This window comes from Suillus subalutaceus (assembly GCF_016647625.1).
Source record: "Suillus subalutaceus strain FC151 chromosome Unknown DFJ58scaffold_7, whole genome shotgun sequence".
In the NCBI taxonomy this organism is placed as follows: domain Eukaryota; kingdom Fungi; phylum Basidiomycota; class Agaricomycetes; order Boletales; family Suillaceae; genus Suillus; species Suillus subalutaceus.
The window spans coordinates 167,985-192,874 of record NW_024540256.1 but is presented as its reverse complement, the minus strand read 5'-3'; the positions used below and the strand labels follow the sequence as shown (position 1 = coordinate 192,874).

Sequence of the window (24,890 nt, the reverse complement as noted above, 5' to 3'; positions counted from 1 at the left end):
ACAGCGATTTGAATTTGTTTTTTGCTAACAAAAACGCGAACTCCTCGTGTCTCTCGATCGAAGAGGGGGAAATTCGAGCTGGTTTGCCCGTCGGTGTATAGCCAGAGGTTCCAACAGTACTATCCCATTTCAGGGAGAGTGTTAACCAATGCGTATTGTATGGCGACACGAGTACCGGATGACCTAAACGAAGTTCTTCATACATGAATTTGGATACCTCAAGATTGAATTGTCGGTCCGATGCCACGAATCTGCGAAAGATAGCACATTCAACAGCAGTCTACCCTGGTGCGAAAGTCGGGACATTTCTTGTGCCATGGAATATGGACTGTTTTCCAACCCAGGGTCATTGTCATCAAAGCTAAGACGAGCCAGAATGTTCTCAAGCCACTCTGCAGGTGATGCCGTTCTTTAACGAGGGAGATATGGTGGGTTAGGGGTTGCCAGTGTGGGAGTATCCGGGTTTCCGATCCCTGTTCAGCAGTCGCGGGTGCCAGGCGGATAAGAATGTGAATGTATTTCACAACATAGGGTGCTAATGTTACACTGTCACCGCGGGGCTGATATGGAAGAGAGTCATGCAAGTTCGACGCCACCACAAACCGAAAACAACTCAGAGATGTCACTTGAATGAATGTTACTTCATGTGATCAGAAGATGTTCCTGCTGGTGCAATACGATAACGACAATGATATGGGCAGCTATGTGGCGTAATGAATACAGGTTAACAGTGGGAATTTCACGCAAGAAGCATTCCTCACCAACTAAGGGAAACGACTTAGAATATGTAGTACATCGATCAACTTGGGCTCTTAATGGCTGTCTCCAAGAACGGGTCTCCAAATTCTATAAGTAACAGCATGCAACAACAATCAGATTGATTATCATTAAACCTGCAATTATGACAGACCTTTTCTAAGTTGTTCTGCCATTGAAACATCAACAAGGTCTTCTTTATCACGCCTGCTCCCGTGTTCACTCTTCGCTCCCCAGGCATTACTTGCAGTCATTCCAGAGTTACTTCCTCCTATATTTTGATTTTGGCTTTCCGTCATTCGGCGAGAATTTCCCGCCATGCTCATTGCATCCTCTCGTCTCCTCGTCTTTGCATCTCTCCGTGAAGGACCATCGAAGGAAGAGCCGCCAGGGAGGCGGCGCTTAGACCCAGGGCTAGGCATCACTGACGAGATGTTTCCCAATATTTGAGTCGTAGCGGAATGGAAGAACGATGTATGGGGATCGCGGGCGCTCGGGCCACTTGGCACAAACTGGAAATCATCAGGTGGAGGTGAATCAGATGAATCAGTTGAGATCGGAGAACCTGGATCAGGAGAATTCATGGTCGATAGCGCTGATCACAATGCAAGTCGCGTTGAGTCCTCGCTGTCACATGTCACGTGATCCACTGAATTCTTTGCCGAGACCGGCTGGTGTCCCTAAATGCCGCTTTTCTATTCTTGATTTCAGGATCATGTCTGTTCTTCCTAAAGCGATGCGTACAATGCGTATCATTGCTTTGCCTCTTGTTCGCCCAAAGGTCCCACCTGATCAAGGCCTAAAGCCACACGCAGTTTTCAACCCAAACCGCATGCTTATTTTCTACCACTTTGACCTCTCTCAAGGCAACAGTGTTAAAAGTCAAGATCAGTCTTCTATAAAGCGAGCAGTGAAATGGGCGTCCACAAAAGCTGCCGACCTTTGGGCTGGTTTTGGAAAGGCACCCGAAGGCAGTTGGAAGGCAGGTCTTTATCCCTGAAATATTGTCCGGTTGTCATTTTTAAAATCTCTCGGTTATCTAGTTGAAAACTTATGAGCTTGGCGAGCGCATCGTCGACCGCATAGACTTTGAGGAGCTAACCCTGAAAGGCGTTGACCCTTCTTTAGGGCCATCGATTACTCACGCAGAAATAACTGGACAAGAAGCAAATGAGGTAAATTTCTCGGAAAAGCAAAGTCCGAGGGAGGCCTTGCGAGTAAGATGGATGATGCTCTATCCGAGGATTCCGAGCGTGTATTGACCTTGCCTGTTAGATACCCCTCATTTATCCGCCATCCATTTACGCTTCATTACCGCCCATGGGTGTGGATGAAGTGTCGCATCCCTCAATTGTACACCTTCGCACGCTTCTAGCAAGTCGAGAGCCCCGGCATCGCAGAGGGTTTTGGATGTGGATGGCAATTGCTCCACTGACGGCTCCCTTCATCATTGTCCGTGAGTCTTCTAGTCGCGACGCGTTGAGTAGCGTGTCTTCGACATTTACTCACACTTTCGACCTAAAAAAAACATGTGGTTGTAGCTGTCATACCCAACCTTCCATTCTTCTTTTGTGTATGGAGATCTTGGTCACATTACAGAGGTTAGTGCAGTCTTTTTTTGAGACGGAATAACCATCTGTCTTCTTCCCGACACACTCTGACCACCCTACACAGCATATAGAACTTCGCAGTATCTATCGTCCCTTCTAGATCACGGCTTGATTGCTCCAGAACCGAGCCCGGCACTTGATGAACTCTACGCTTCTTACGTCCCATCCTTATCGAACATCGAAAGTTTGCGCTCGCCAACGGCGCCCTCTCCTAAATTCGCGACACAGCTACCGGTAGATGCTTCAAGCACGAATAACGGCTGCCCGCCCGATGATGTCACGGCTTCTCTATCACAGCCCGGTACATCTCACGTGCACAAGACCTCGCAACGGCTATTGCTTACTCGCAAAGCCATTCCGCATATCTTGCAGCTTTTTGGTCTTCCACAATCGTCAGCGGCAGACATGTATCGCGCGGTAGAACAAGTGCGCGGACGTCTCGGAGGAACATCCGGTCGGTGATAATTGACAATGAGCTACATGTTTTTATTTAGTACTGGAGTGGCGAGTTCGATGGGCATTATATCCCATGGTGAGTAATGCAACACGTATGATTGGCTGGATTAAAGCCGATTTAGATCCAGCTGCTTCACCGCCCATCAACTAGTCGATGTTCTAGGTCGTGAGTGTGGATTTGCAAGGGGTACGCTTCGTAGCTTCGTTAAGCCAGGGCTGGCACCATTTTAATAAACTTTCTCAACCGTGTACATTAGAAATGGCACTTCTTTATCTGTAAGCCTGTTATCTCCTATTGATATCCTCGAGGCAGCTTGTTTGACATGCTAGCGTCAAACAAACTTAGTACTGATATATACTTGTCCAGTCTTAATTTATTGCGTCAACTTTAGAACAAGTTGTATCAATAAGCCGGACAATGTAACATGTCAGCAGCCCCCTTGACAGGCGTCATTAAATTTCATTATACGCGAGCAGGATGACCCTTTGAAGCCCTTCGGCATCGGGGTTTCATCTTGAAATACTGCTTCTGCCATTGGCTATTCTCGTGGAGTGTTGGGCCATGGAGATATGACTGCATTCCGTTGTTCGCCTCGGCGCAAGGTCGCTCAATAGGAATCGAGCTTGACGCACAAACCACCATGAACTGGTCCACGCTCGGACGAACCTTGCACTAACCCCAAATCACACGGCGTCCCGATTCAAAGCCTGTGTTTGACATCTCTTCTCAGATCACATCCACGTCAGTCTGCGGCTTAATCGCGACTCCTGTGTCTAGCTATGTGATCTTTCGCCGTGTCCTTCGGACAGTGATATCGTCTACAATCCAAAGATATCCCCAGTCAAGTACCGGGTTGCGCTCAAGTAGAACCTTCGCGTCTATTGTGATTACCACTGCTAATGATTGTTTGACCGTAACGCCAAGCGAGACACAAGTATACCGTGTAAAAACTGAAGGTCGTGACACTCAAGCTACCACAGCTGACCACTATCTACCAGATGATAAGAACAAATGCACCGATATTGACACATTTACCATACCGCTGGGCTTGATAGGGCTGCCCCACACTGCATCGAAATTTACGCTACACTTGTCAAATAAGCCCATTGAATAGAAGCCCACAGATAGTACCTTGCAGTTATTGCTTATGTTGAGCCTGTCAATCTACGAAGTAGCGCCTCGACAACTTGAAGTTAAAACCCTGAGACCAGCTCAGCGCTCAGCAATTAAGTTAGGTTTCACGAATAGAATTTGTACATAAGTACTGCCGTTATCTCATTATCTGATACTGCAAAGATCCGACTGCAAATCAAACGGCGACATCACTGTAAGTTAAAGTAACATGTACCTCGAACAAATATCAATTGGCAGATCTCATATACGACCCTAGGCCCACAGGAACCCCCACACTGACGATGTTGATCGTCAGTGGAGTTATCGGCCCTAACTTGCGACTTCTTGCTCCACACCTGTTTCTCCCCTTACCGTACTTACTCTACTGGTTCACTTCGCTGCATTGGGATTTATCATCTAAACAAATGAGAGAAAAAAACATTTAAATTCAAATGCCATCGTTGTCAAATCGTTGAGTGAAATACAAGTTAACATAACTATGCCGTTGGTGTCTTCAAAAGGCTTATTCAAGTTATCAGCGCTTCAGCAGTGCGGAGGTACTAGTATGAAAGATAGATGCACTACACAAGACAATTTCGTGGGAGGCACCACAAAACACCGATGTTATTGTTCAACTGTCGCCCTCGGGCGTATGACAGCATTAACCTTGCCTTTACATCATGGCAAGTCCTAGCTCTAACATTGTGAAACGGTTTAGTTGGTCTACTTACGAATTCGAACATGCATGCATTGACAGGCATGTCGTAAACATAACATATGTCAATAGCCCCTATGTGATTATAAGTCGCCAACTCACTGGGCTCATGAAATTGTATTGGAATCTCATGAAACCTTCTGGATATCCGCGGACGAATTTTATTTCGCCGCCATGTCCACTTTCGCTTTGAAGTTTCATTCATCAGTTACCATTGAACTTTTGAAGACTGGTAGTGACTGATGTGAATTTTAACCAGGCTGTGACCGGATTCCTTCTTGGTTTCCCACCGCGAACTTACAGCTGACAGTGATACAACACTTGCCTATCATGTCCTCCATCTTTGGTGTGTTCAAGCGTGTTTATGCGGTAAGTCGGCTTCTCGCGACCATACCGTTTACATGAGTATCACTGTTTCGGTCGCAGGCCTTCATTAGTCCGCCTCGTCCCCCCAACGTGGAAGATAACAATGCTTCTCCTCCCCTGAAAATTGGAATTTTAGGGGCAGCTGCAATTGCTCCCCCTGCTCTTGTTTTGCCTGCGATAAGCCATCCAGAGGTAGAACTTTATGCTGTGGCAGCGCGGGACATCAGTCGTGCGGAGAAGTTTGCAAATAAACACGGTTTCAAGAAGTGGTATGGAGGGAAAGATGGCTATCAAGGTAAGTTAGACAAGAAGTGACAGTGGCACCCCTTGTGTTTACTTCTGCACGACAGAACTTCTCGATGACCCTGCAATAGATATCGTCTACAACCCCGTGCGTGATTGAACGTTGCTGCGTGCGAACTTGTCACTGTGACTGATGACCCGTTAGCTTCCCAACGGTTTACATTACGAATGGACAATTAAGGCTCTTGCTGCTGGCAAACATGTGCTTCTGGAGAAGCCCAGTGGTAATACTGCCGAAGAAACACGGCGTATGTTTTCCCTCGCGGACCAAAAAGGGCTCGTTCTTCTTGAGGCATTCCACTATAGGCAAGTGTCTCATGATCTACTAATCGTAGCAAAGGACTGTCTTGACGAATGTCAGATTTCACCCCGCTATTCAACGTGTCAGGGCTATCATTGACAGTGGCGAACTGGGCGCTATCAGGGAAGTAAATGCAACTCTTGCGATTCCGAAGGGTGCTATTCGCAACGATGATATTCGGATGAACTACGATCTTGGTGGCGGTGCAATGATGGACTGCGGATGTCAGCTTTCCTTTCTCTTGCGATGAGCCCCTCTAACATGATCTTACAAGGTTATCCTTTAAGTTGTGTTCGTTATCTTGCATCAGGAAACCCTAGTGCGGTGATATCCGCAACCGCGACGCGGTTCTCAAGAGATTCACGTATCGATACAGGCACCACTGCCAATCTCACTCTTGCTTCCCTGAAGCCTGGCGAGGAACCAGTGAGGTCCACTATCAAATGCGACTTCGCCATCCCTCCCCGATGGGGGTTCATCCCTCGCTGGCCGGAAATTTCCGTTCGCGCAGTTTGTGAACGTGGCTCCATCGAGTTGTTCAACTTTGTGATGCCAGTGATTTACCACTCGATCACCGTGATACCTGACAGTGGCGCTCCGAGAACAGAGAAAGCATACACGTTCGAGGGTGGTAAAGGAGAGGAGTGGTGGTCTACCTACAGGTACCAGCTGGAGGCTTTTGTGGACAAGGTCAAAGGCCGAACACCACAAACCTGGGTGAGCCCTGAGGACTCCATTGCAAATATGGAATGGATAGAGAAGATTTATGAAGAGGTGGGTACACCACACATCTCATCGATGATCTGTCTAATTGGACATGCAGAGTGGACTGGGGTCTCGACCCCAATCCACATATGTCCTCCCAACTGCTTAATGATGGATTGGTTATTGTGGTGCCATATACCGTGCAGCTTCGAAGAATATCAAACCCACAAACACTTTGTTACCCTTCATCACGTTACTGCATGTACTTAGTTACGATCTGTTATAACAACTCAATCAGCGATATCCCAGCACACAATTACGACATTCAAACTAGGAGCCTAGGAGAAGCTTGAATTCAACCGTCGTAACGGGAAATATCGTACACAACTCATTTACGTATTGTGAAGACAGTGATGAGGTTTAGGGGGACCACATCGAAGACGATTGTCCCCAATGCAGTTTCGACGAGGCCAATGTCGGATCACCGCAAAGATGTCATCTTGTTGTCTTGGGAGGCGCAAAGTTGGCTTGTGCGTGATCAATTTCCGTGCCAAGCGGCGAGGGCTATCGATGTAACCATATAAGTAAACAGACGATGACAGCATTCACGAAGGCGAGGATCCGGATGGGACGAACGGCAAGTGATTGTGAGAGTGAACAAGTGAAATGAGCACCGCAGAAGATCATGGTACCGGACAGGACATCATTATGCTCAATGTATTCATCTCCACCGAATCTCCAATGCGCTGGCGAACTCTCAAGACCGCGTGGTTTATCACAGCGATGATGATCAAGCTTCCGGTATAATCGCGTCAACAATGGTGATCGCATGGGTCTAGATCGAGCCCACGCGCGCTCGGGGCGAAATAAATAATAAGCAGAGTATTGTCGATGCCATTCCAGACTCGGAAGATATGGGCTCAAAGTTTAAATGATACTGCAACCAGTATCAATGGCCGCCGATGCATCAATGATTACGGATCCTAGGGGAGAACAGTCACCAAGACCAATGCGGTGCGTACGTACCGCACCTCCGAGGGACAGACTAATGCCACTGTTGTCGCATAATTCAAATTGTAGTTGATGTTTTAGCCAAATATATCGTGTACCAGCATCCGGCGCATATTTTCTTCGCGCACCGAGACTGACAAATTGTGAATACAACGATATTCCGATGATAAAATTTTCAAGCTCACCACAGAGCTGACACACCGTCACGGTGACATTAGCAATCGAGTTGCTAATGACCAAAGGTCGTTGACAAAGTACATTACCTTGCTCCCGTTATCTGACCAATGCAAAGTTATACGGTGATGCAAAGCATGAGAGTGCTGTTCACTGTCAAACTGTGTTCAAACTTTAGTGAAGACTTTGCGGTGCACGTGACAAGCAGGGTAGTCGCTAACTCAAAATTGAGCCAAGGACTCCACTATTTCCTTCACAGAAATTCAGACCATCAAGATGGGGCGCAACGCAAAGCTGCACAAACGCATTGTGAGTCGTCATCTGTATTCTAGATCTAACAATGAAGTCGTGTCCCCTTAGAAAAAGAAGACAGCTGCGTCATCTGTGTCATACCCTTCATCCGGATCTCTCAGCGTTGCCAATACATCGACTCCACATGTAGCATCATCGCACGTACAAGCCGCAAGGAGACGCGCAGATCTCAAGTCAAAGTCAAAGTCAAAGTCAAAACCCTCATCAAGCAAGGCCACGGGAGAACATATTCTCGGAGGCGCAGATTATGTGACATTACTTATGGGCGGCCGCAAGAAAGCTGCAGAGGAAGCTTTAAAGTTACCAAAAGACTGACCAAAAGTGTGTTTGCAACAATTCCATCCCGCAATTCTCAAACATTTTATAGACCTACACGAAGCTTTTGAGATCAAGCCCCATGGATATACCAAGTCAGACGTATTACGATCTCCAAACAGTATTGTTTGCATGGCAGCTCCCTGTGCATTCATGGGGTATCTTTGGGAGATGAGCGGGTCCTGTTGGGTCGCTATAACGTTCGTAGCCCATCGTGGGCGTCTCACCCAAATGGACCTAGATGTCGTAGTGACAACCGCCATTTCATCCATCACTGTGTATGAACTTCAAACGACAGAAGATACAAGCTTTAACCGTAGTATGCAAACTCCATAAACATCAGAATTTACATACCGTCACACGTTTACGATTGAATCGAAGTCGAATCACCAGTTTCATGCCCACGATTCTCGATTTCGATTGACAAGTACTTTGTGATAATGAGTTACATTATGTAAGAGCTTGCAATATCGTAGTACTGGTGGCATTTGCGTGGCTCAGCGACTAGCTTGAACTTCAAGCGAAGCCCAAGTCAGAGCGTCCAGCAGAGCGTCGCGAGGCAGACCACATTCTTAGCACCCGCTGCAGGCACCCATCTCCTAGGGAAAGAGTTTGTTAGCCAGGGCAAGAGGGACGCTAGAATTGCAGGGATGGCGAACCTGCAAAAGTTCTCGTCAGCTAGGCAACCGCGCCGACCTTCTCGTTCTGTTTAGGATTATACCACCGAGCTAGTAGAATTAAAGGTTCCGTTGCACGACTGCAACCGCGTCCAATGATCAGCCAGCTGCATATGTTAACCGTGACCCACCGGTAGGGTAGTTTACGGTTGGGGGAGAAAGCTTCGGACCCCAGGTCTCGTGGCCTTTAGCACATCGAGACCTTAAATCCACTCACTAGGGAGCCTTTCGGCCGTTTCCGAATCGATTGGGAATATATTGGCGCCTCCGTACAGAGACGATGCTGGAGCCAACTTCTGTGGGGTGCCGATTGTGCTGGAAGGGATGGGCTACGTGACTCAGTGAGTGCTCACCCTTTCGTGACTTACCGTTACACTGCGTGACCAACCATCACGTTTCCTCACGAATAGACCGACAACCGTAGGAGATAGTGTACAGAACATTTGGACTGCCGACTTCTATCGCATCGGAAGAGTAGCATCATACGTTATTGTCATAATGGCGCGCTGAACGTGAGTACTTACGACTGTTATAGATCGAATTCTACTTTAACGGAACCTGTCAAGCTCCGTGGGGTTCTTGTTCCGGAACTACCACCATCCAAGCGTCTCTAGAAATGCTGCGTTCATTGTCAGTCAAATATTCTCCCTTGCTGACAAGGATTCGCTCCAGAGGTCGGGCACTCTCAACCCAACCTGCCTCTTCTTCATTAGGTTGTCTCCCCACGACGGATTCACCGGTCGTGTCGAAGCTCGCATTCTTCAATTCTGTAACTGGCGACGGCGGCAAGATACCGAGCTATAGAGTCCTTGATGGGTCTGGTATTCCAATAGAAGGTGCTGAGGTGCCCGAGGTATGTGTGCGCTCCTCCGTACCGAACAAACCCATTAACGTTCAAGTTCATTCAGATCAGCGAACAGTTCGCGCGACGATTGTGGGTTGACTTCGCAGTAATTCAAGATCGTAGCTTACACAGGCTTGAATTAGATATGAGAATATGCAGTTGCTTCCGACGCTGGATAATATACTTTACAATGTCCAACGCCAAGGCAAAATATCCTTCTATGTACGTGCACAAACTAATGATGTTTCTCAAACATTTACTGACAATTCTTTAGATGACTTCTGTAAGATGAATGGCCACGCAGTATGAATTCTAGTCGCTGACCCCCTATCAAGTATGGAGAAGAGGCTGCTGTGATCGGTTCTGCTGCTGCACTGGCTGATGACGACGAGTAAGTTTCCCTGAGAACCGTTACTTCGGTTAAGTTAATGACGAGCCATGTTTCCAGAGTATTAGGTCGGACGGATTGATTCATCACTTATGTTCTTGCTAATTCCACTGCAGCACAGTACCGTGAAGTTGGGGTGCTCTTGTGGCGTGGCTTCACTCTTGATCGTGTCATGGCCCAGTGTTTCGGAAACCACGAAGATTCTGGCAAAGGCCGCCAGATGCCCGTGGTATGTCACCTTGCCCCATTGTTGTTTCCTTACTCAGAATTGGCTGGCATTCTATTAGCATTTCGGCTCCACACAGCATCATTTCCACCAGATATCATCCCCACTCGCAACTCAAATACCACAAGCTGCTGGGGTCGGCTATGCACTGAAACGTGACCCAGAGAGACGCTCCAAAAATGTAGCCTGCGTATTTTTTGGAGAAGGGGCAGCGTCTGAGGGGGACTTCCACGCTGGAATGCTCCTTGCTTCCACGCTGCCTTCACCAACATTGTTCCTAGCACGTAACAATGGTTTTGCTATCAGCACCCCAAGCTCGCAACAATATTATGGCGATTCTCTGAGCGCAAGAGGCCCAGGTAGCTTGATCACACCTTGCGCGTTGGCATCACAGTAATTGAATTTTTTTCGCAGGTTATGGTGTCGATACCATTCGTGTAGATGGAAACGACGTGCTTGCGGTAATGAACGCTGTTAAGGAAGGGCGAAGGCGATGCTTAGAAGGTGGTCGGGGAGTCCTGGTCGAGATAATGACTTACAGAGTTGGCCATCACTCGACGTCAGACGACTCGTTTGCGTATAGGGGACGCCAGGAAGTCGAGAACAGAAAGAAGATTGACAACCCCATCACGCGTTTCCGCCTATTCATGGAATCCCGGGGGTGGTGGAACGGGACAGAAGAGGAAGAGCTCAAGTCTCGTTTGAAACAGGATGTGCTCGCAGCGTTCAAGCGCGCGGAGACTCTTAAGAAGCCTGACCTGACAGAGTTGTTCAGTGATGTATACGCAGAAGAGCCTTGGAATATAGTGAGTATAGCTGGATCCATCAGTGACGCGTACTCATTCTGGCTACAGAGGGAACAGCGGGAGGAGTTGGCGGGACTGCTCCAGAAATATGGACAAGTGTGGGAACCATGGCGGAATGAGCTTAAGATCTTCAAGGATGAAGGGAAGAAGCTGTCGGATTGATGATTCCTTTGATACCCGTCTCACAACCGTCATTCGGTTGATCAATGCATTGTTCCAGGATAATCATTCCCTCACGTATGGAACTATGTAAACATTGTAATTTCAGTCGACAGAATCAATTAGATCTGGCACGAATTTATCAGATGGAATTTACGCAATGTTCATCAACACCTGGCAAATAATATTCTGGCTCAGGAGTTCCGTGCATATAGGGATAAAATTCGACGCCCAGAGGACAATGTGGGATGGCCACCGCTCAGCGCTCAGCACTATATCATGAGTCTAAACGAACTAGTGACAGCCAAAGAATGGCTCGTATATATTAGCACTGGCATTACCATTATATCAAACTGCGTCTGACTAGTGGGTATATCATAATACTTAAGTGCTGGAGTGTCAGTGTTGTACTCGAAAAGCATGACTAAAATAAAAGGCGACGAATAATGTATCATCTGCAGTGAATACGCCTGTTGAGACCAGAGAAAACACGAGAGAAAACAACCTCCAAATGTTAAGTGAACGCCAGAATGCCCTGCCCGCGCTCAGGATCACTCATCCGATGGACACGGACTGTTTGGCCGACATGGATGTTGCCCATATCTTGGGGCGTAATCAGGATATACTGCTTCTTGTCCGAAGCATTGGCAGTGTCGATCATCATTTTCATGCTGATGCGGCGATTGACAGCATCCATGAAAACATCGAACTCATCTAAAAACAGTCAGAAAGGAGAGTATATCTGCGTGTGCGCACTGACCTAGGCAGCGAAGAGGGCAGCCAATCGCATCCCAAAGTGAGAGCAATAAACAGATCGTGGAGAATGATTTTTCTCCGCCACTCAGTGACCGGGGATCTTTGTCCCTCCCTTGCGTGGCCATTTGATCATCAGTCTGAACCTGGTTCCAAAACGTAAGCGGTAGGTCATTCGCATACAAGGAGACATACCTTCAGCTGGAGCGTTTGGTTGGCATGGTCGAACAGAATCTTTCCAAAATACCCACGATTGGAAAGATGGTACTGGAATACAACCTTGCATCGAAGAGCAATGTGGCGCCGGAATTCCTGCCAGCGGGTTAAGCGAATAACAAGCGACCTCTTCAGAGCCTGAAGAATGGCGTTAGAGAAATGAGCCATTAGCGCGAGCCAGCCTTACATTATTCAGCGCAGCAAGACTTTTTAGATCCTTTTCTGCGCTGTCTAGGACAGCTTTCGCGTTGTTTACCTCAATCGTCATTTCCTCGACCGTTGCGCCATGCCTGCGCTCCCGTTCTTTGAGTGCTTTCTGAACGGATTCGAGAGTCCGCTCCACTACATCGACTTTGCGAGGATTTTCAACCCGTTCGCAGTACTCCTCAGCACTTGTGGTCCAGTTCTGATAAAAAGTCAGCGCTCAAGCCCTTTTATGAATGCTGAAATACTTACTGTGAACTCCTCCTGTAGCTGTTTCGCAGTGGCATCGATGGCTTCAACCTTTTTCTTTTCGTCCTCGAGCTTCTTTGTGTAGTGATTTTTGTTATTTTGGGCTTCAAGACGGCTCGCGGCAGCGTCCTCGATCTTTTTCTATATTTCGGCGTTAGGTGACAGCAGACGGAACGTGAGAGTAACTCTTACCTGAATTTCCTGACGTGCTTCTTCAAAGTTATGGATCTGGGCTTTGACTTTGTTCAACTCCACAAGTAAAGTACTCTGCTCTTGATCGATAGCCATTCTTCTACTAACTGCATCCTCGAATTGTTGCATGATCGAGGTTTTTTTCCGCTTCGGCTTCCTGTACGAAGAGGGTTGTCAGCTGGAACAGATAAAATTCACCTGAACATACATCTTTCGCGCTCTGCAATCCCATGATATCAGCTGGCATCTCTTCTTTTGCCTCCTCTTGAAGCGAAGCAAGTTCTTGTTTCGCAGCACGGTGGGCTTCGAATAAAGAGCGTTCTTGTTCCTAGTAGTAGTAAACCATACGTGTTTAGGGATGGGGTAACGGAGAGGAATATGGGGGACTGACATTCATTCTATTGATTTCGCGTCCCAGGGTTTGGAACTGCTGTCTAAGCTGAGCAGCCTCTTCTTGTGCAGCCTTACATTCGCCTTCTGCATTCCGCAAGTTCTCTTGCCAAGTGCTGCAAATTGGTTTAGCATGATTGTGAGATCGTACAACATCGACGAACCTAAGCACAGAGGCAGAGTCACTCGACGTGAACATCATGTTGCGGGGGTCATTTGGAAGAAGCCTATGCAATTTGATCGACTGACCACCTCCCTCGGCATATCGATGGACACGCATGTAATCGGCTGCCCACGCTACACCTCCTCCATTCATTCGTTTCAGGATGTTGTCAGCATCAAGACGCTTGGGCGCAACTACTGTACGCTCGATATTTGCTTGGTTGATTAACAGACGGAGGACGTAAGGGTCCGTGATCTGTATGATATAATTAAATAAGCAGTAACGAGAACTATGCAGACTTACCTCCAGGACCCGAAGGACAGTGGGAATGTGATTGGGTGGCTCCCCTGCGCTGAAGTCGAACATGTCGCGCTCGGATATGATGATATTAACGTGAGAGCTATTCATGGTCAGTATGACGAGAGAATTCAAAGGTTGGCTAACACACTTCTTCGTCTGATCAAGTAACCTCTTGAGTTGTGGTCTGTCCCTGGCATCGGTGATCGCAAACGCACTCATCAGGCCTCCCAGCTGAATTCTCATCAAATCTGCCCACGCCATGTCCTTCAGCTTGACATGAATCCCAAGCGGACCAACAGGCACGTCCCCATGCCACCTCATTTTCGCAACCTGGTCGAGGACACCCTTGATGTCTCGGCCGTACGGAGCAAGTGCGTTCTGTCCTTTCTCCTTGCACTGAGAAATCATACTCTGTGCCGCAACAACACGCTCCTGTGCGCCGTTCTTCTTGGCTTCGGCGGCGAGTCCCCTGTGCTTGATGCCATCCTGCTCAGCCAATTTTTGACGCTTAGCTTCAAGGAAGTCCTTGTGCGCCTGATCGGCGTTCGTGACATCTGTTCTAGCGGACTCCAGCCTTCGGTTAAACTCGTCTCGTTTTACTTGTGTGTCTGCAGCGAGACGACGCTCTTCTTCAGCAATATTTCTCGTGTAGGTCTCGATGGCATCATTGAGAGAGTTAAGAGAAGTGTTCATTTGTTTCTCGTCATTCTGAATGAAAAGACAATTATGTTAGACAAGAAGTAAAGCAGAAGATAAGGTGGATAGACCTTGAAGTTTCCTATCTTTACCCTGTTGCTGCGCATTTTCTCTTGCAGATCGTCGCGCTGCTTGGTGAGGTGATCAATATCGCCAAGTGCGGAATGCTCCTTGTCGAATTGTTCTACAGCATCGGAGGCAAGTTGGAATTGGGACTAACGAGAATGTGAGCATATGAATATCGGTACCCATGACTTTCCGGGAGCGCACCTCAGCTGTTTTCATCTCAGCCTCGATCTTGGGCAAGCGGCGTTCCGCCTTCGCAACTTCCCCAAGCTTCGCCTCCATTTCCTAGAAAGTATAGCTGCATTAGCTCGTTGTTCACAATGCACACAATTAACCACGTCACACGGATCAAGGGGAATGTTAAGGAGATCTGTTCTTACCGCTTGTTTCGCTGCGACGTGAGCCCAGGCAAGCTCTTTCTTGAGCTCATCAACCTTGCAGCGCTGCTCTCGTGCCTTGCTTGCTTCTTCAAAGCGTACGCTCGCCTCCTTGAATGTGGCGCGTAGGTCGGGGAGAACTTGCTTTTTCTGGTGTAGCACCTTCTTGGTCTGGTTGATATTATCAAGGCAAGCGTCATATTCCTCGGAAAGCTGCGATAGCTGGGTACCTCGTAGGAAGAACTACAATGCATGCACGTGAACTAAGAACACCAGAATGTAAAAGTAACGCACCTTGTATTTATCGGAGGGATGGGAAGCACTTAAAAATTGCCTAGCAGCATCTACGTAAACTTTAACATGGAATTGAAGACGCATATATGCATAGAGTACTCACCTTGACTAAGGACATTCATGGGGTTATCGACTTGTATGTTCATATGATCACAGATGGCTGAAAGCTCATCCCTCTTTGTGGATACAACCTTGCCGTCCTTACTCTTGATTTTCCACGAAGAAGATCCGTCCTTGGTGAATTTACGCGTAATGACAATGCTCTTTCCGTATTCTTTAGGTTTATATGCTTCCTCGCCCTGGTTCTTGAGCGAAATGGTGATTTCTGATATCCTTGTGTAACGTCTCAAGATCAGTAATATAAACCTGAGTGACTCAATCTTACTGTTGACCTTCACGAATAAAAGATTTCAGGCCGCTGCCGCGTCCTGTCGAGTTTGCTTTTCCTCCAAGTGCGATTGTGATCGCGGACAGGACAGCACTCTTTCCGCCTGACAGGGGCAAGTCAGTTGAACGAAACACAGGAGTCGTCAGCCATTGGAGATACAATACTCACTTCCATTGTGGCCTATAGAGCTGTTTTAGCATCTGCTTAACGTACTTGAAATGACACTCACCGATAATGAAATTAATCTGAGGTCCAAACGTGAAAGTTAGTCGTTTGTGGCACATGAAGTGGTGCATTTCTATGGACTCGATGATTCCATGCTCTGCAATACCCTACAGCACATAGATCAGTTTGAGCCATCGGCAGAGGTAGCTGACATCCCACTGACACCAAAGGTATTGCGCTTCTGCTCGAGGCGCTGGCGAATGGCCTCGCCATTGAGTTCCTCAAAGCGTTGCTCTTCTTCCTCGTCGTGCTCCTCCTGGGTTAGATCTTCTTCGTCTTCTTCATCTTCGTCGCTATCCTCCTGACGCGCCTTGCCGTTGCTATTACCAGGCTTCCTATTGCGGTGTCGCGACCGGTCAACAACGACCTCATCATCGCTATCAATAGTCCTGGCACGCTTAGAGTGCTGAGATAAAGCATCCAGAACCTCTTCCTCCTCTTCGTCAACAATGACTTTGCGTTTTGCCATTACTGCTGCAGGCAATGGAAGACAGTGTACAAAGAACGCGCCGCGACGCGTTGCAATTGGAAGGTTGCCACGCTTGTCAATAAGAACAAACAATAAAACCAACCTTAATTCGACCTAATTACCTCCTTTTCTTATATCTATGGTGAACTCGAGCACGTGACAGTGTCTCGTCAGTCTCGATCTTCTCATACACGCCCTCCCACTTTAGTATTCCCTCCTGTACAATTTACTTGATAGGCGTGTACGATTAATAACAAGCCGAGCATGGAATTGCTGAAAGTATCCCAGCAGTCACTTAGTTCGAGTTTAGTTTATTATTCCCGAGAGTTTACAGCACAGACGACGTTCTCAAAACCTTCAAGTTGACCACCGCTGATTCTGGCCCGCCCTTTCCAAATCCTCACTACTCAGTGTATATGCCGCGTGTTGTAAAATCCTGCATCTCTGGACCAGGAGAGTACATTGACAAGACGTGAAAAGTACAAAGGTTTTGCCGTGCGACGAAACCTCTGCTGATGCTTTACGTTATGCTTTGATGTAGCAAGTTCAAGTCGATCCAGCGTGTTGAAATCCGTGGATTCATTAGCGTTAGCTCTCCTATTTGACATCACCTCTTACCGGTATGCCACTGGTGGCACCTTAATACTTTCCTTCTGGCTTTTCCTCTTCTGCGAGGTCGAGGTCGTTCTTTGTCAACCGTTTGCTATCACCATCATATTGTCCACTGTACCATTCTGCATCTGGCCCGCACACCCCGTTCTATAACCTCAATCATACCCGCTGTATCCCTACTCTCTCGCCCGATCACACCTCTGGGCCTAAGATGGCAGTTTGCGCTTCCTTGACCAATGAGACAGAGTCTCCTTGCAACATTCTACGTGCCACTCGGAGACTGAACGTTAGATACATCCTCTCACAGGCTTACTAGGCTCTTGGAGAATTGTCACAAGCTCAGTCCAATCAACGATTATGTACCCGGAGCTCGTCGATGATGACCACTTTGTGGAACACAATACGGCCTATTAATATCGATATTCTTTGTAGAGGCCTAGTTCGTAAGTACCTCGACTTCGTTCATTCTTTTTTACGATTGAATGCTTTCACGCCTTGCATACTTGGCTCGGTGATTCTTTCACACCCATGAGCGTCGCTGGTTCCCGGTCCAAGAGAGACGCCTGTGACTCAGAGAAGGATCTATGTTACCCGTATGATCACTCGACTAGATCTTTCTGATTTCAAGATTGCAGACTTTTCATTCATATGGGAAGTTCCGAATGATCCCATGGGTGTCCTCCGGAAACCGTAGAGCGTGGCGCGCACTGGCTCCAGCCACACGCCGCTTTCCACAGTCCCAGGCCTGTACTCGGGGCCCGAGTTCTAATCTGTACTACCAGATATCGGAAATGACGAGACACCGACGCAAGACCTTGACTCGGACGCCTGGACCTGTGCAAGTTCACGACATTATTGGGCTGGTGGCCGTCGCGAGGTTATGGAATTCGGAGGAGTTTATTACGTTAACTATGAAAGCATGGCTTAAGTGCGGGTGGTCATTTAGTTCCAAATAACGATACACGGATGTGTGTTGCTTTGCCTAGTAGGTATATTATTCAAGTAGAAAAATGAAGGCGCTCGCGATGAGCCAAAATAACAACGGATTCCCTCCTGCAGGTTCCTCCGTGTGTTTGCTTTGTCTGAGTAAATTGCCTAACTAGGACAATATGAGCAAGTGAACAACTGAGCATTGGGCTCAATCTGGGTAAGCGAAGGTCTTGCAGCCACCTGCGAGCTGGTCGTCTTCTTGCTCTCCCTGGCACGCGACGAAGTGCTATTCGCTGGGCTGCAAGGGGCGCAAATGGAGTTTCCAGCCTCTCAAAGACAAAAGGTCAACAGTTTGCATGGCACTGCAGGACCGTCCAACTACCGAGATGCATCTAGTAATTCGTACGTCTGATTCTTAACTTCGCTAGATCATTTTGAATAAAGCTCTGCAGAAGAGGGACATGGAAAAATTCTCCCACTCCAATAACCGCCCCATCGAATACAGTAAGTTAACTGACACCCGTCAGATCCAACTTTAGTGATAATCCTCTCATTGTTATGTAGCGTAACACACGTCCCAAGCCAGCAGCAAGCCCCTACGACCAAATCGCCAACGGCAACAATCTCCGAACAAATCCGAATGCGCAACGGACGGTTCTCGGTACCCCTGCACGACTACAAGAATCCAAGCGCTCCAAACGTGATTACACATTCTCCAGTAGTATTGCTGCACGGATCAACAATTCGAGTTCCACAAACAATACCCGTGTGTCCACAAGACATGCAGGGCAGCCAGATTTCGAGATACAAATCATCGACAGACCTCATGGAACGAAAAGTGCACCTGCGCACCACAAGCACCCTTTTGGTCACCAGGTCGAAATTATTTCAGACGGAGAGGATCTTGGGATGCCTGTATCTCGTCCCCATCCTTCGTCATCTTCACCGGACCCTATGAATCTTCATCCTTTCCAGACCTTTCCAGGTGACTCACAATATACTGACTCCAGGAAGGGCAAAGGAAAGGATTCCTCTCCGACCACACAATCCTGCACTGCGGTTGTATCTGATGAAGTTGATGATATTCAGGATTTTTCGTCAGAGGCAGGCAACAAACCGGCCTTCGCTCCCTCCGAAACCTCAAGCGCAGCGAGCTGTAGATGATATTCAAGACTTTGCGTCAGAGGCAGGCAACAACCGGCCTTTGCTTCCTCCGAAACCTCAATCGCAGCGAGCTGCAATTCGTACGCCCATACGGGAACATATTGTCCGCGACACTCGAAAAGTATTCGAGCTTCCGAGTCAGCTCCCATTCCTTGATTTACGAAAACAGGATGCACTCAGCGGTGGAGTTGTGAAGAAAATGAAACGCAAAAAATCAACTAAGGTTCAACATCAATGCGTTTTCTTTTGTAATGACTCACGCCTTCAATCAGCCTGTCCCAACGTCTCAATCACAATTTGATCCTATTACCACGTCGTCTACGCAATTCACATCCAAGGAGCTTCCTCGCACTAAGGACCCTCCCCTGAAGCTCCCTTTGCAAGCATGGGCAATCGGTTTGAAAATTTTCAGTGCAGAAGATGGTTCCGAGCCCCCTGTCTTTGAGTATGACCCAAAGAACAGACGTCTCACTGTGGCTGAATCTGGACAGTCTCGATCTTTCCAGTTCCAACAAACTAATGGGTTTGAAAGCGTAACAGTACGTCCCCAACATAAATTATGTGACATTCGTACTAATATCGATCAGGTCACAACTGACGATAAGAAATCCTTGAAAGACAATGTAGTCATACAGCTACTGACGGGGAAAGACTGCAAGATCTGTGATAACGGAAAATTAATAGACGAGTTTGAACCCGGTACGTGTGCCATTCTGATGGGTGTGCCATGCACTGAGTCACTGTGCCCAGGATTGAATCGCGGACGCGGGAACCTAACGTTCTTGTTTAGTACGGACGAAGACAAGGGATGGACGCAAACGATATATCAGCACCTACGCTTTCGCCTGGCTGAAGCAGCATCTACACACAACACTGTGAGGTACGAAGCCATTGACCACGTAAAGAGAACTTGCCTGATTGAAAGCAGACCAATGAGTGCGCGCGCACTCTGGGGACAACTTCAGCAGCTTGCAGAGATGTTTCAACTGCAAAGTCATCGTTCGTCTAATTCTCGCCACGCATCGATGGCTCCTTCCATCAAGAATGCATCCCCTGCGCCAGATGTACTTAGTTCCACAGTCAATTCTGGATCGTGCTTGGTACCTGATACGTAGGTTACTCAGTGACTGCATCGATTTTGGTTGATGACCTACAACCTTTATAGTAAATCAGCAAACGCTGAGGCCGGCACATCGTTGCGCCGTTCATCACGGCATTCTGCTGCAGCAGCACCCGAAATTCAGTCAGAGTTTCCTCCCATAGCAGACCCTGAAGAACTGTGCGGCTCTTTTATCATTAGCACCTCGTTTCATTTCTTATCTGTTTTACTAGAATTCTCGTATATCCTCCATCTGGCCCTGGCGCATTAAACATTATGGGCAGCGATTTGAACAGGCTCAGACCGCACGAATTCCTCAATGATACATTGATAGAGTTTGGCTTGAAGTACGGTTACCTGCCATTGATTGAGTGCGATGCTGACGTTATGCAGGCTTTGGCTCGCTGATCTTAAGGAGCAAAACCCGGATCTTGCGGAACAAATTCACGTCTTCAGTTCGTTCTTCTACAAGAAGCTCAACAACAAGAAAAGGCAGGTCTTCTTGGTTCCATTTTACAGATTCTGAAATTACACATCTTGTCTGAAGCTTGGACGAAGGATACCAAAGCGTGAAGAAATGGACGTCCAGGGTTAATATATTCTCGAAGAAATACATAATTGTCCCGATCAACGAGAAGTGAGTATGTCCTTAGTGAGGTCGACTCTTACTGACTCCGTTCCAAGTCTTCACTGGTACCTCGCCATTATTTATGAACCCGAGCACACTCTTCTCCCACCTCTCCCTCAGAAAGAACCTTCTCTTTCTCAACGAGGAAAGCTACGGCGAAAGACTGCTGCTGAGCCAGACGTAATTCCTGCGACTGAGCCGGGGGCTGCACCACCCCACGACCTACCAGCACTAGAAGCACGATCAGAGCCAGATGCTGAAGCGGCCTCACTGCACGCTACTTGCGCGTCCACGCCAAGTATTACGCAAGATGAAGACATGGATGACATCTCACCTGTGGAATTCACACAGTCATGTTCAATATCCAATCCGAAACCACTCAGGCCTTCATCATCCAACTCTGTATCTATACGAGGCAGATCTGCCTCTGTTGGCAAGGCCTCAGGGAGATCGATGTCTGTCGAAGCACATGTAGACTTGTTGTTACCGACGTCTTCTCCGTGCCTGGAATCGATGGATGTTGATGTCACCGTTATCGACATCGATACACTCCCAGAGGGGACCGAGCCGAGGGATAATCTTCCATCTTCCAATGCATCGACTTCAACACACGTCTCTGAACCTCCCAGCGCTCTGTCTTCGAAACCCCCGTCTCGTATGACTGGTATCCCTACGACTCACTTTTATGGAACCTCTATCAAGAGCAAAGGAAAGCAGAAAGCTGTCGAGCCAGCTGTTGTGCCTGACTCCGAAGAGGAGGACGAACGCAATGAGGACGAGAAGCAGGAAAGGGAAGTAGATGCTATGTTGGACATCCAACCCAGTCTTGCCACTCAGACTTCCAATGATCCTCTTAGGTAAGCCTACGCACCTGCATTTGAGTAATCGGTTTATAATGTATCGCAGGACCTGGATCTTCACACTAGATTCTCTAGGTTCACGGCACCCTCAAGCACAGAAGGTATTGCGGTATTGGCTAAAGGCTGAAGCGAAGGACAAGCGACAATTTGACGAAGTGAGGCCGGCTGAAGTGAAGCTTGCACAGGTGTGTGGAGTCACGTTTTGTAAATAAATAAAAAGACCTTTCCAATACTCCACTATAGGTCCCATCGCAACCCAACTTTGCCGACTGCGGCGTCTACCTGCTACATTTCGCTAAAACCTTCCTTTCAGATCCTGTTCACTACTTTAATCTCATCCACCAAGTACGTGGCCTGTCTATTCTTACTTTTTGAATACCTGACTGACGTCGGCTCTGTTCTGAAGAGCAAGAAAATATGTCCTGCCGAACAGCGCAAACTCGACTGGGATGAGGCTGTAGTACAGTACTCCCGTAAAAATCTTATTGCACGGATCCAAGTCCTTTCCAAAGAGTGGAAGGTTTCAAGAGCGGTGAAGGAAGAGGACGCGAAGCGCAAACGGGAGAGCGAAGAGCTTGGGCAAGCTGATAAGGATTCAGATGCGGAGGTGGACATCCTCGAGGACGTGAAGGTCCCACAGCCTGCGCCCAAGTCGAAGGAGAAAGAGCCCAAGTCAAGGAGAAAGAGCGACCAGCCAAGAGAATGCGTGGAAATTGATTATTTTTGATGCATACTCTTTAGATCCCTGCATACTGAGTCCCATTGGACGGGTACCCTATTAATAATGTCAATGCTGCGCATCAGAATACACGCTATGATATAACCACTTGGTATAATAAATAAATTCATTTCCAAAAGTCCCAAGCACTCAGTACTTGCTGAACGCTGAATGATACAAGTTAACTGGTGACAGCCTCGATTCCCGTACTCAAGCAATCGCCACGTGCCAATGTATCTATATGGTATCGAAGGCTATGAAATGTGGACAGATTGTCTCCAGTGAAAAAATAAAATCGTTGGATGAACGTGAAGAATGTATACTTGAATTTTTTTTGAAAAAAAGTGCGATAGAAACCGAGCTGCGACACCTGATGAGTACAGATCCAGATCCATCACGCTGGTACCGTGATGAGATTGATTAAACGAGCGGACAGGGGTTTATCCTTGTGGATGCATACCCCAACAATGGAGCACGGGTTAAGGCTTGTAAGTAACCAGAAGCAGAGACTACCTAGATGAAGATCCGAGCACGAAGCCTAAATCATGGAAGAGGGTCCCTGAAATGTGATGGAGTGCGAGAGGCGTAGCTTAGAACTGGATCTCGATACCGCGACGATGTCTCCAGCTCCGTCCGGCAGGCACGTTTAGTTTTGCCGCTGGAACTTGGCCAACGTCCTCCAAGAACTCCTCCACTACCTTGCGAATAACAGGCGTAGGTTCAGCCTCGTAACGGCGTGCAACCGTGTTTGTAGGCGAAACGTGCAATGATGAAGAAACCGCGACTGATGCATGAGTACTGGTGACGCTCATGGTTTCATCAGCGCTGCCTCCAATAGCCTTTGGGGTCGTATTCGAAGATGACTTATGAGAGATGTACCAGCCAATTCCGATACCAGCAGCAATGAGCTATAATAATAGATAAGTTGGGATGCAGGAGATATAAAGAAGGCGCATACGACTAAAAGCACCATCCCAATGAACCAAACCCAGCGTGACAATTTTGAAGACCCAGTCTGTGTCTTTATCAACCAAGAGCTCGTCTTCTTCTCGTCCTTCGCAACCATGCTGAACCTCCTCCAGAAGTCATCTCGATTCTGGCCACGTCTCGGCACCAAGTTGTCCTCTGAGCCTCCACGAATGATTGGGTCGCCCGTGTACTGTATATCTCTTGGGGCGGGTGACTTGGCGGGACGGGCAAAGACAGGAGTGATTGGGGTCATTGGAGGCTGGAGAGGATGCGGAGTGCTTGGGACAGATGGGCGAGGGGAAGGAGTCTCGTAAATTGGGACAGGCATACGCGGTTGATGAATATTTATGTCAGCTGGGGGGCGGTTGACTTTCAGTGCATCTGGCATAGGTTGTGGAGGCCGGTGCACGGGAAGGGGTTGGACAATCTGTCTCATTTCGGGTGTTGCAGCGGGAAGATGGTACGCTGAGTGCTGAGATGGGTGTTGGATAACCAGGACGTGGAGCAGCGAGGGGGATCGGGGATGCATCCATAGTACCATCGTGCTTAGACTCAGTTGCCATAGGAGGCTTATGCATGAGGACGTCCTCGTCCTCGTCGTCACTCAAGTCCCCATTCAAGAAACCAAAGCCGACTGCACCGAAACCAGACTGGCGGTTGGAGGAATCTTGATGATCAAGATATTGATCATACCTGCAGAGTACCCAGTTAGTTTATCCGCCTACTCTTCTCAAGTTGAAAAAACAAAGCGTGTGAACATACATGTTATAGGCAGAAGTGCGGTCGTTGGGATTAGGATCTGCTGGTTTACGGACACGGCGTTTAGAAGGCGGTGGCTGGTCGAAAAGTTCGTCTGGATCGTCTGTTGCAAATGGCGGTTTACCGGCAAGAGGGGGTCTTCTGGATGGTTCTATACTGGACATTCAACGATTACTTGATTCAAATACGCGATGTGAAGTGGCTGGCTAGAAAAATAAATACGAAAAAGCGAGTGGACGCCTCTCTTGATGGAGACTGGCTGAGCTGACAGCGCGCGAGCTCTGAAAAAAAAAGGAGGGAGACAAGAGACGAGGGAAAGGAAGACGACGCGCGCTGATCAGCTCGACTGGTAACCACAACTAAAGTAAGTGTCGTGGGACTAATACTTGCTGACGTATCACACAGTCACATCATGAAGTTGGTCAACATCTCATCTTGATCAAGAACTTCCATCGACAGCGACATTGATCTGCATAGTTGCTCTTCGAACGTAGGCTCGTACTCTACCGCTTATAATCACAATAATTCACAAGGAAATAGCTCAATGTCTTAGGTGACTTGCCAATGGGGTACAATAATATGTATGGCGGCTTAATTAATATCATGATGGGTTGACAAGGGCGATACAATTAAATAGCTTGTGACAAAAGCATTGCGCATTGGCCATGATGTCACTTTACAGGTTCTCATTCTACCAGCGGCAGCCATCGAACAGAGCGTAACTGAATGGTTGCACACTCGGAGGTATGGACTCTCACAAACGTGTAGTCTGAATTGATGCTTCACGAAGATGAACCCCTGATTTCGATGTAAATCCTCCATTTCAAAGATTGGGTTCTTCATTCCATGGCCAGAGCCAGATCCTGTGTCCTTACGCGCATCGCGCATCTCCAGTGGCGTCAGAACATCAATTCAATTCCACCATATCTTG

The 24,890-nt window shown here is 47.8% G+C and overlaps 7 protein-coding genes across 7 annotated transcripts; 4 read left to right on the top strand and 3 right to left on the bottom strand.

Annotated features, from left to right (window-relative positions):
• Positions 1–799: 799 nt before the first annotated feature.
• Positions 800–1,340, bottom strand: DFJ58DRAFT_836929 (uncharacterized protein; the record flags this gene model as incomplete). Its single annotated transcript, XM_041392325.1, has 2 exons — positions 800–846; positions 911–1,340. The coding sequence occupies 2 exons, from the start codon at positions 1,338–1,340 to the stop codon at positions 800–802; spliced, it is 477 nt and encodes a 158-aa protein (XP_041249489.1).
• A 116-nt stretch (positions 1,341–1,456) lies between these two features.
• On the top strand, positions 1,457–3,163 carry DFJ58DRAFT_761185 (mitochondrial K+-H+ exchange-related-domain-containing protein). The gene is made up of 6 exons (XM_041388473.1): positions 1,457–1,738; positions 1,800–1,973; positions 2,032–2,212; positions 2,298–2,357; positions 2,431–2,898; positions 2,945–3,163. Exons 1-5 carry the CDS (start codon positions 1,472–1,474, stop codon positions 2,826–2,828), a joined length of 1,080 nt encoding a protein of 359 aa, XP_041249488.1. The 5' UTR covers positions 1,457–1,471; the 3' UTR covers positions 2,829–2,898; positions 2,945–3,163.
• A 1,754-nt stretch (positions 3,164–4,917) lies between these two features.
• On the top strand, positions 4,918–6,693 carry DFJ58DRAFT_436284 (NAD(P)-binding protein). Its single transcript, XM_041380399.1, has 7 exons — positions 4,918–5,020; positions 5,078–5,312; positions 5,368–5,408; positions 5,466–5,626; positions 5,682–5,845; positions 5,896–6,395; positions 6,445–6,693. The coding sequence occupies exons 1-7, from the start codon at positions 4,982–4,984 to the stop codon at positions 6,493–6,495; spliced, it is 1,191 nt and encodes a 396-aa protein (XP_041249487.1). The 5' UTR covers positions 4,918–4,981; the 3' UTR covers positions 6,496–6,693.
• Positions 6,694–9,425: 2,732 nt separating this feature from the next.
• On the top strand, positions 9,426–11,379 carry DFJ58DRAFT_677162 (thiamine diphosphate-binding protein). The gene is made up of 10 exons (XM_041383136.1): positions 9,426–9,674; positions 9,724–9,749; positions 9,803–9,881; positions 9,934–9,942; positions 9,995–10,050; positions 10,108–10,115; positions 10,164–10,276; positions 10,335–10,632; positions 10,688–11,079; positions 11,128–11,379. The coding sequence occupies exons 1-10, from the start codon at positions 9,432–9,434 to the stop codon at positions 11,239–11,241; spliced, it is 1,338 nt and encodes a 445-aa protein (XP_041249486.1). The 5' UTR covers positions 9,426–9,431; the 3' UTR covers positions 11,242–11,379.
• A 305-nt stretch (positions 11,380–11,684) lies between these two features.
• DFJ58DRAFT_887583 (P-loop containing nucleoside triphosphate hydrolase protein) lies at positions 11,685–16,220 on the bottom strand (the record flags this gene model as incomplete). Its single annotated transcript, XM_041394677.1, has 20 exons — positions 11,685–11,952; positions 11,999–12,137; positions 12,187–12,345; positions 12,395–12,613; positions 12,664–12,801; positions 12,853–13,005; positions 13,061–13,180; positions 13,244–13,358; positions 13,407–13,660; positions 13,709–13,805; positions 13,854–14,413; positions 14,473–14,616; positions 14,672–14,752; positions 14,848–15,087; positions 15,139–15,188; positions 15,242–15,471; positions 15,524–15,629; positions 15,695–15,706; positions 15,756–15,858; positions 15,915–16,220. 20 exons carry the CDS (start codon positions 16,218–16,220, stop codon positions 11,753–11,755), a joined length of 3,426 nt encoding a protein of 1,141 aa, XP_041249485.1. The 3' UTR covers positions 11,685–11,752.
• A 1,765-nt stretch (positions 16,221–17,985) lies between these two features.
• DFJ58DRAFT_761166 (uncharacterized protein) lies at positions 17,986–22,338 on the top strand. The gene is made up of 17 exons (XM_041388472.1): positions 17,986–18,164; positions 18,215–18,266; positions 18,327–18,836; positions 18,865–19,149; positions 19,199–19,465; positions 19,514–19,625; positions 19,677–19,806; positions 19,855–20,037; positions 20,092–20,205; positions 20,259–20,372; positions 20,419–20,517; positions 20,573–20,662; positions 20,710–21,510; positions 21,560–21,698; positions 21,757–21,858; positions 21,920–22,144; positions 22,192–22,338. Exons 1-17 carry the CDS (start codon positions 18,076–18,078, stop codon positions 22,228–22,230), a joined length of 3,351 nt encoding a protein of 1,116 aa, XP_041249484.1. The 5' UTR covers positions 17,986–18,075; the 3' UTR covers positions 22,231–22,338.
• On the bottom strand, positions 22,339–24,334 carry DFJ58DRAFT_761164 (uncharacterized protein). The gene is made up of 4 exons (XM_041388471.1): positions 23,963–24,334; positions 23,665–23,893; positions 23,190–23,627; positions 22,339–23,139 (listed from the first exon to the last, which is right to left on the bottom strand). Exons 1-4 carry the CDS (start codon positions 24,121–24,123, stop codon positions 22,822–22,824), a joined length of 1,146 nt encoding a protein of 381 aa, XP_041249483.1. The 5' UTR covers positions 24,124–24,334; the 3' UTR covers positions 22,339–22,821.
• Positions 24,335–24,890: the final 556 nt, after the last annotated feature.

Bases quoted from the DNA above. Each gene is read 5' to 3' on its own strand.
- DFJ58DRAFT_761185 (XM_041388473.1), top strand. From the start codon at position 1,472: ATGTCTGTTCTTCCTAAAGCGATGCGTACAATGCGTATCATTGCTTTG. The intron at 1,739-1,799 runs GCAGGTCTTTAT...TCGGTTATCTAG, and splicing joins CACCCGAAGGCAGTTGGAAG to TTGAAAACTTATGAGCTTGG. The intron at 1,974-2,031 runs GTAAGATGGATG...CTTGCCTGTTAG, and splicing joins GTCCGAGGGAGGCCTTGCGA to ATACCCCTCATTTATCCGCC.
- DFJ58DRAFT_436284 (XM_041380399.1), top strand. From the start codon at position 4,982: ATGTCCTCCATCTTTGGTGTGTTCAAGCGTGTTTATGCG. The intron at 5,409-5,465 runs GTGCGTGATTGA...ATGACCCGTTAG, and splicing joins TAGATATCGTCTACAACCCC to CTTCCCAACGGTTTACATTA. The intron at 5,627-5,681 runs GCAAGTGTCTCA...GACGAATGTCAG, and splicing joins CTTGAGGCATTCCACTATAG to ATTTCACCCCGCTATTCAAC.
- DFJ58DRAFT_677162 (XM_041383136.1), top strand. From the start codon at position 9,432: ATGCTGCGTTCATTGTCAGTCAAATATTCTCCCTTGCTGACAAGGATT. The intron at 9,750-9,802 runs GTGGGTTGACTT...GGCTTGAATTAG, and splicing joins GAACAGTTCGCGCGACGATT to ATATGAGAATATGCAGTTGC. The intron at 10,277-10,334 runs GTATGTCACCTT...GCATTCTATTAG, and splicing joins AAGGCCGCCAGATGCCCGTG to CATTTCGGCTCCACACAGCA.
- DFJ58DRAFT_761166 (XM_041388472.1), top strand. From the start codon at position 18,076: ATGGAGTTTCCAGCCTCTCAAAGACAAAAGGTCAACAGTTTGCATGGC. The intron at 19,150-19,198 runs GTTCAACATCAA...GCCTTCAATCAG, and splicing joins AACGCAAAAAATCAACTAAG to CCTGTCCCAACGTCTCAATC. The intron at 20,038-20,091 runs GTAGGTTACTCA...CAACCTTTATAG, and splicing joins TCGTGCTTGGTACCTGATAC to TAAATCAGCAAACGCTGAGG.
- DFJ58DRAFT_761164 (XM_041388471.1), bottom strand. From the start codon at position 24,123: ATGTCCAGTATAGAACCATCCAGAAGACCCCCTCTTGCCGGTAAACCG. The intron at 23,894-23,962 runs GTATGTTCACAC...GGTACTCTGCAG, and splicing joins CGCACTTCTGCCTATAACAT to GTATGATCAATATCTTGATC. The intron at 23,628-23,664 runs GTACCATCTTCC...GAAATGAGACAG, and splicing joins CACCCATCTCAGCACTCAGC to ATTGTCCAACCCCTTCCCGT.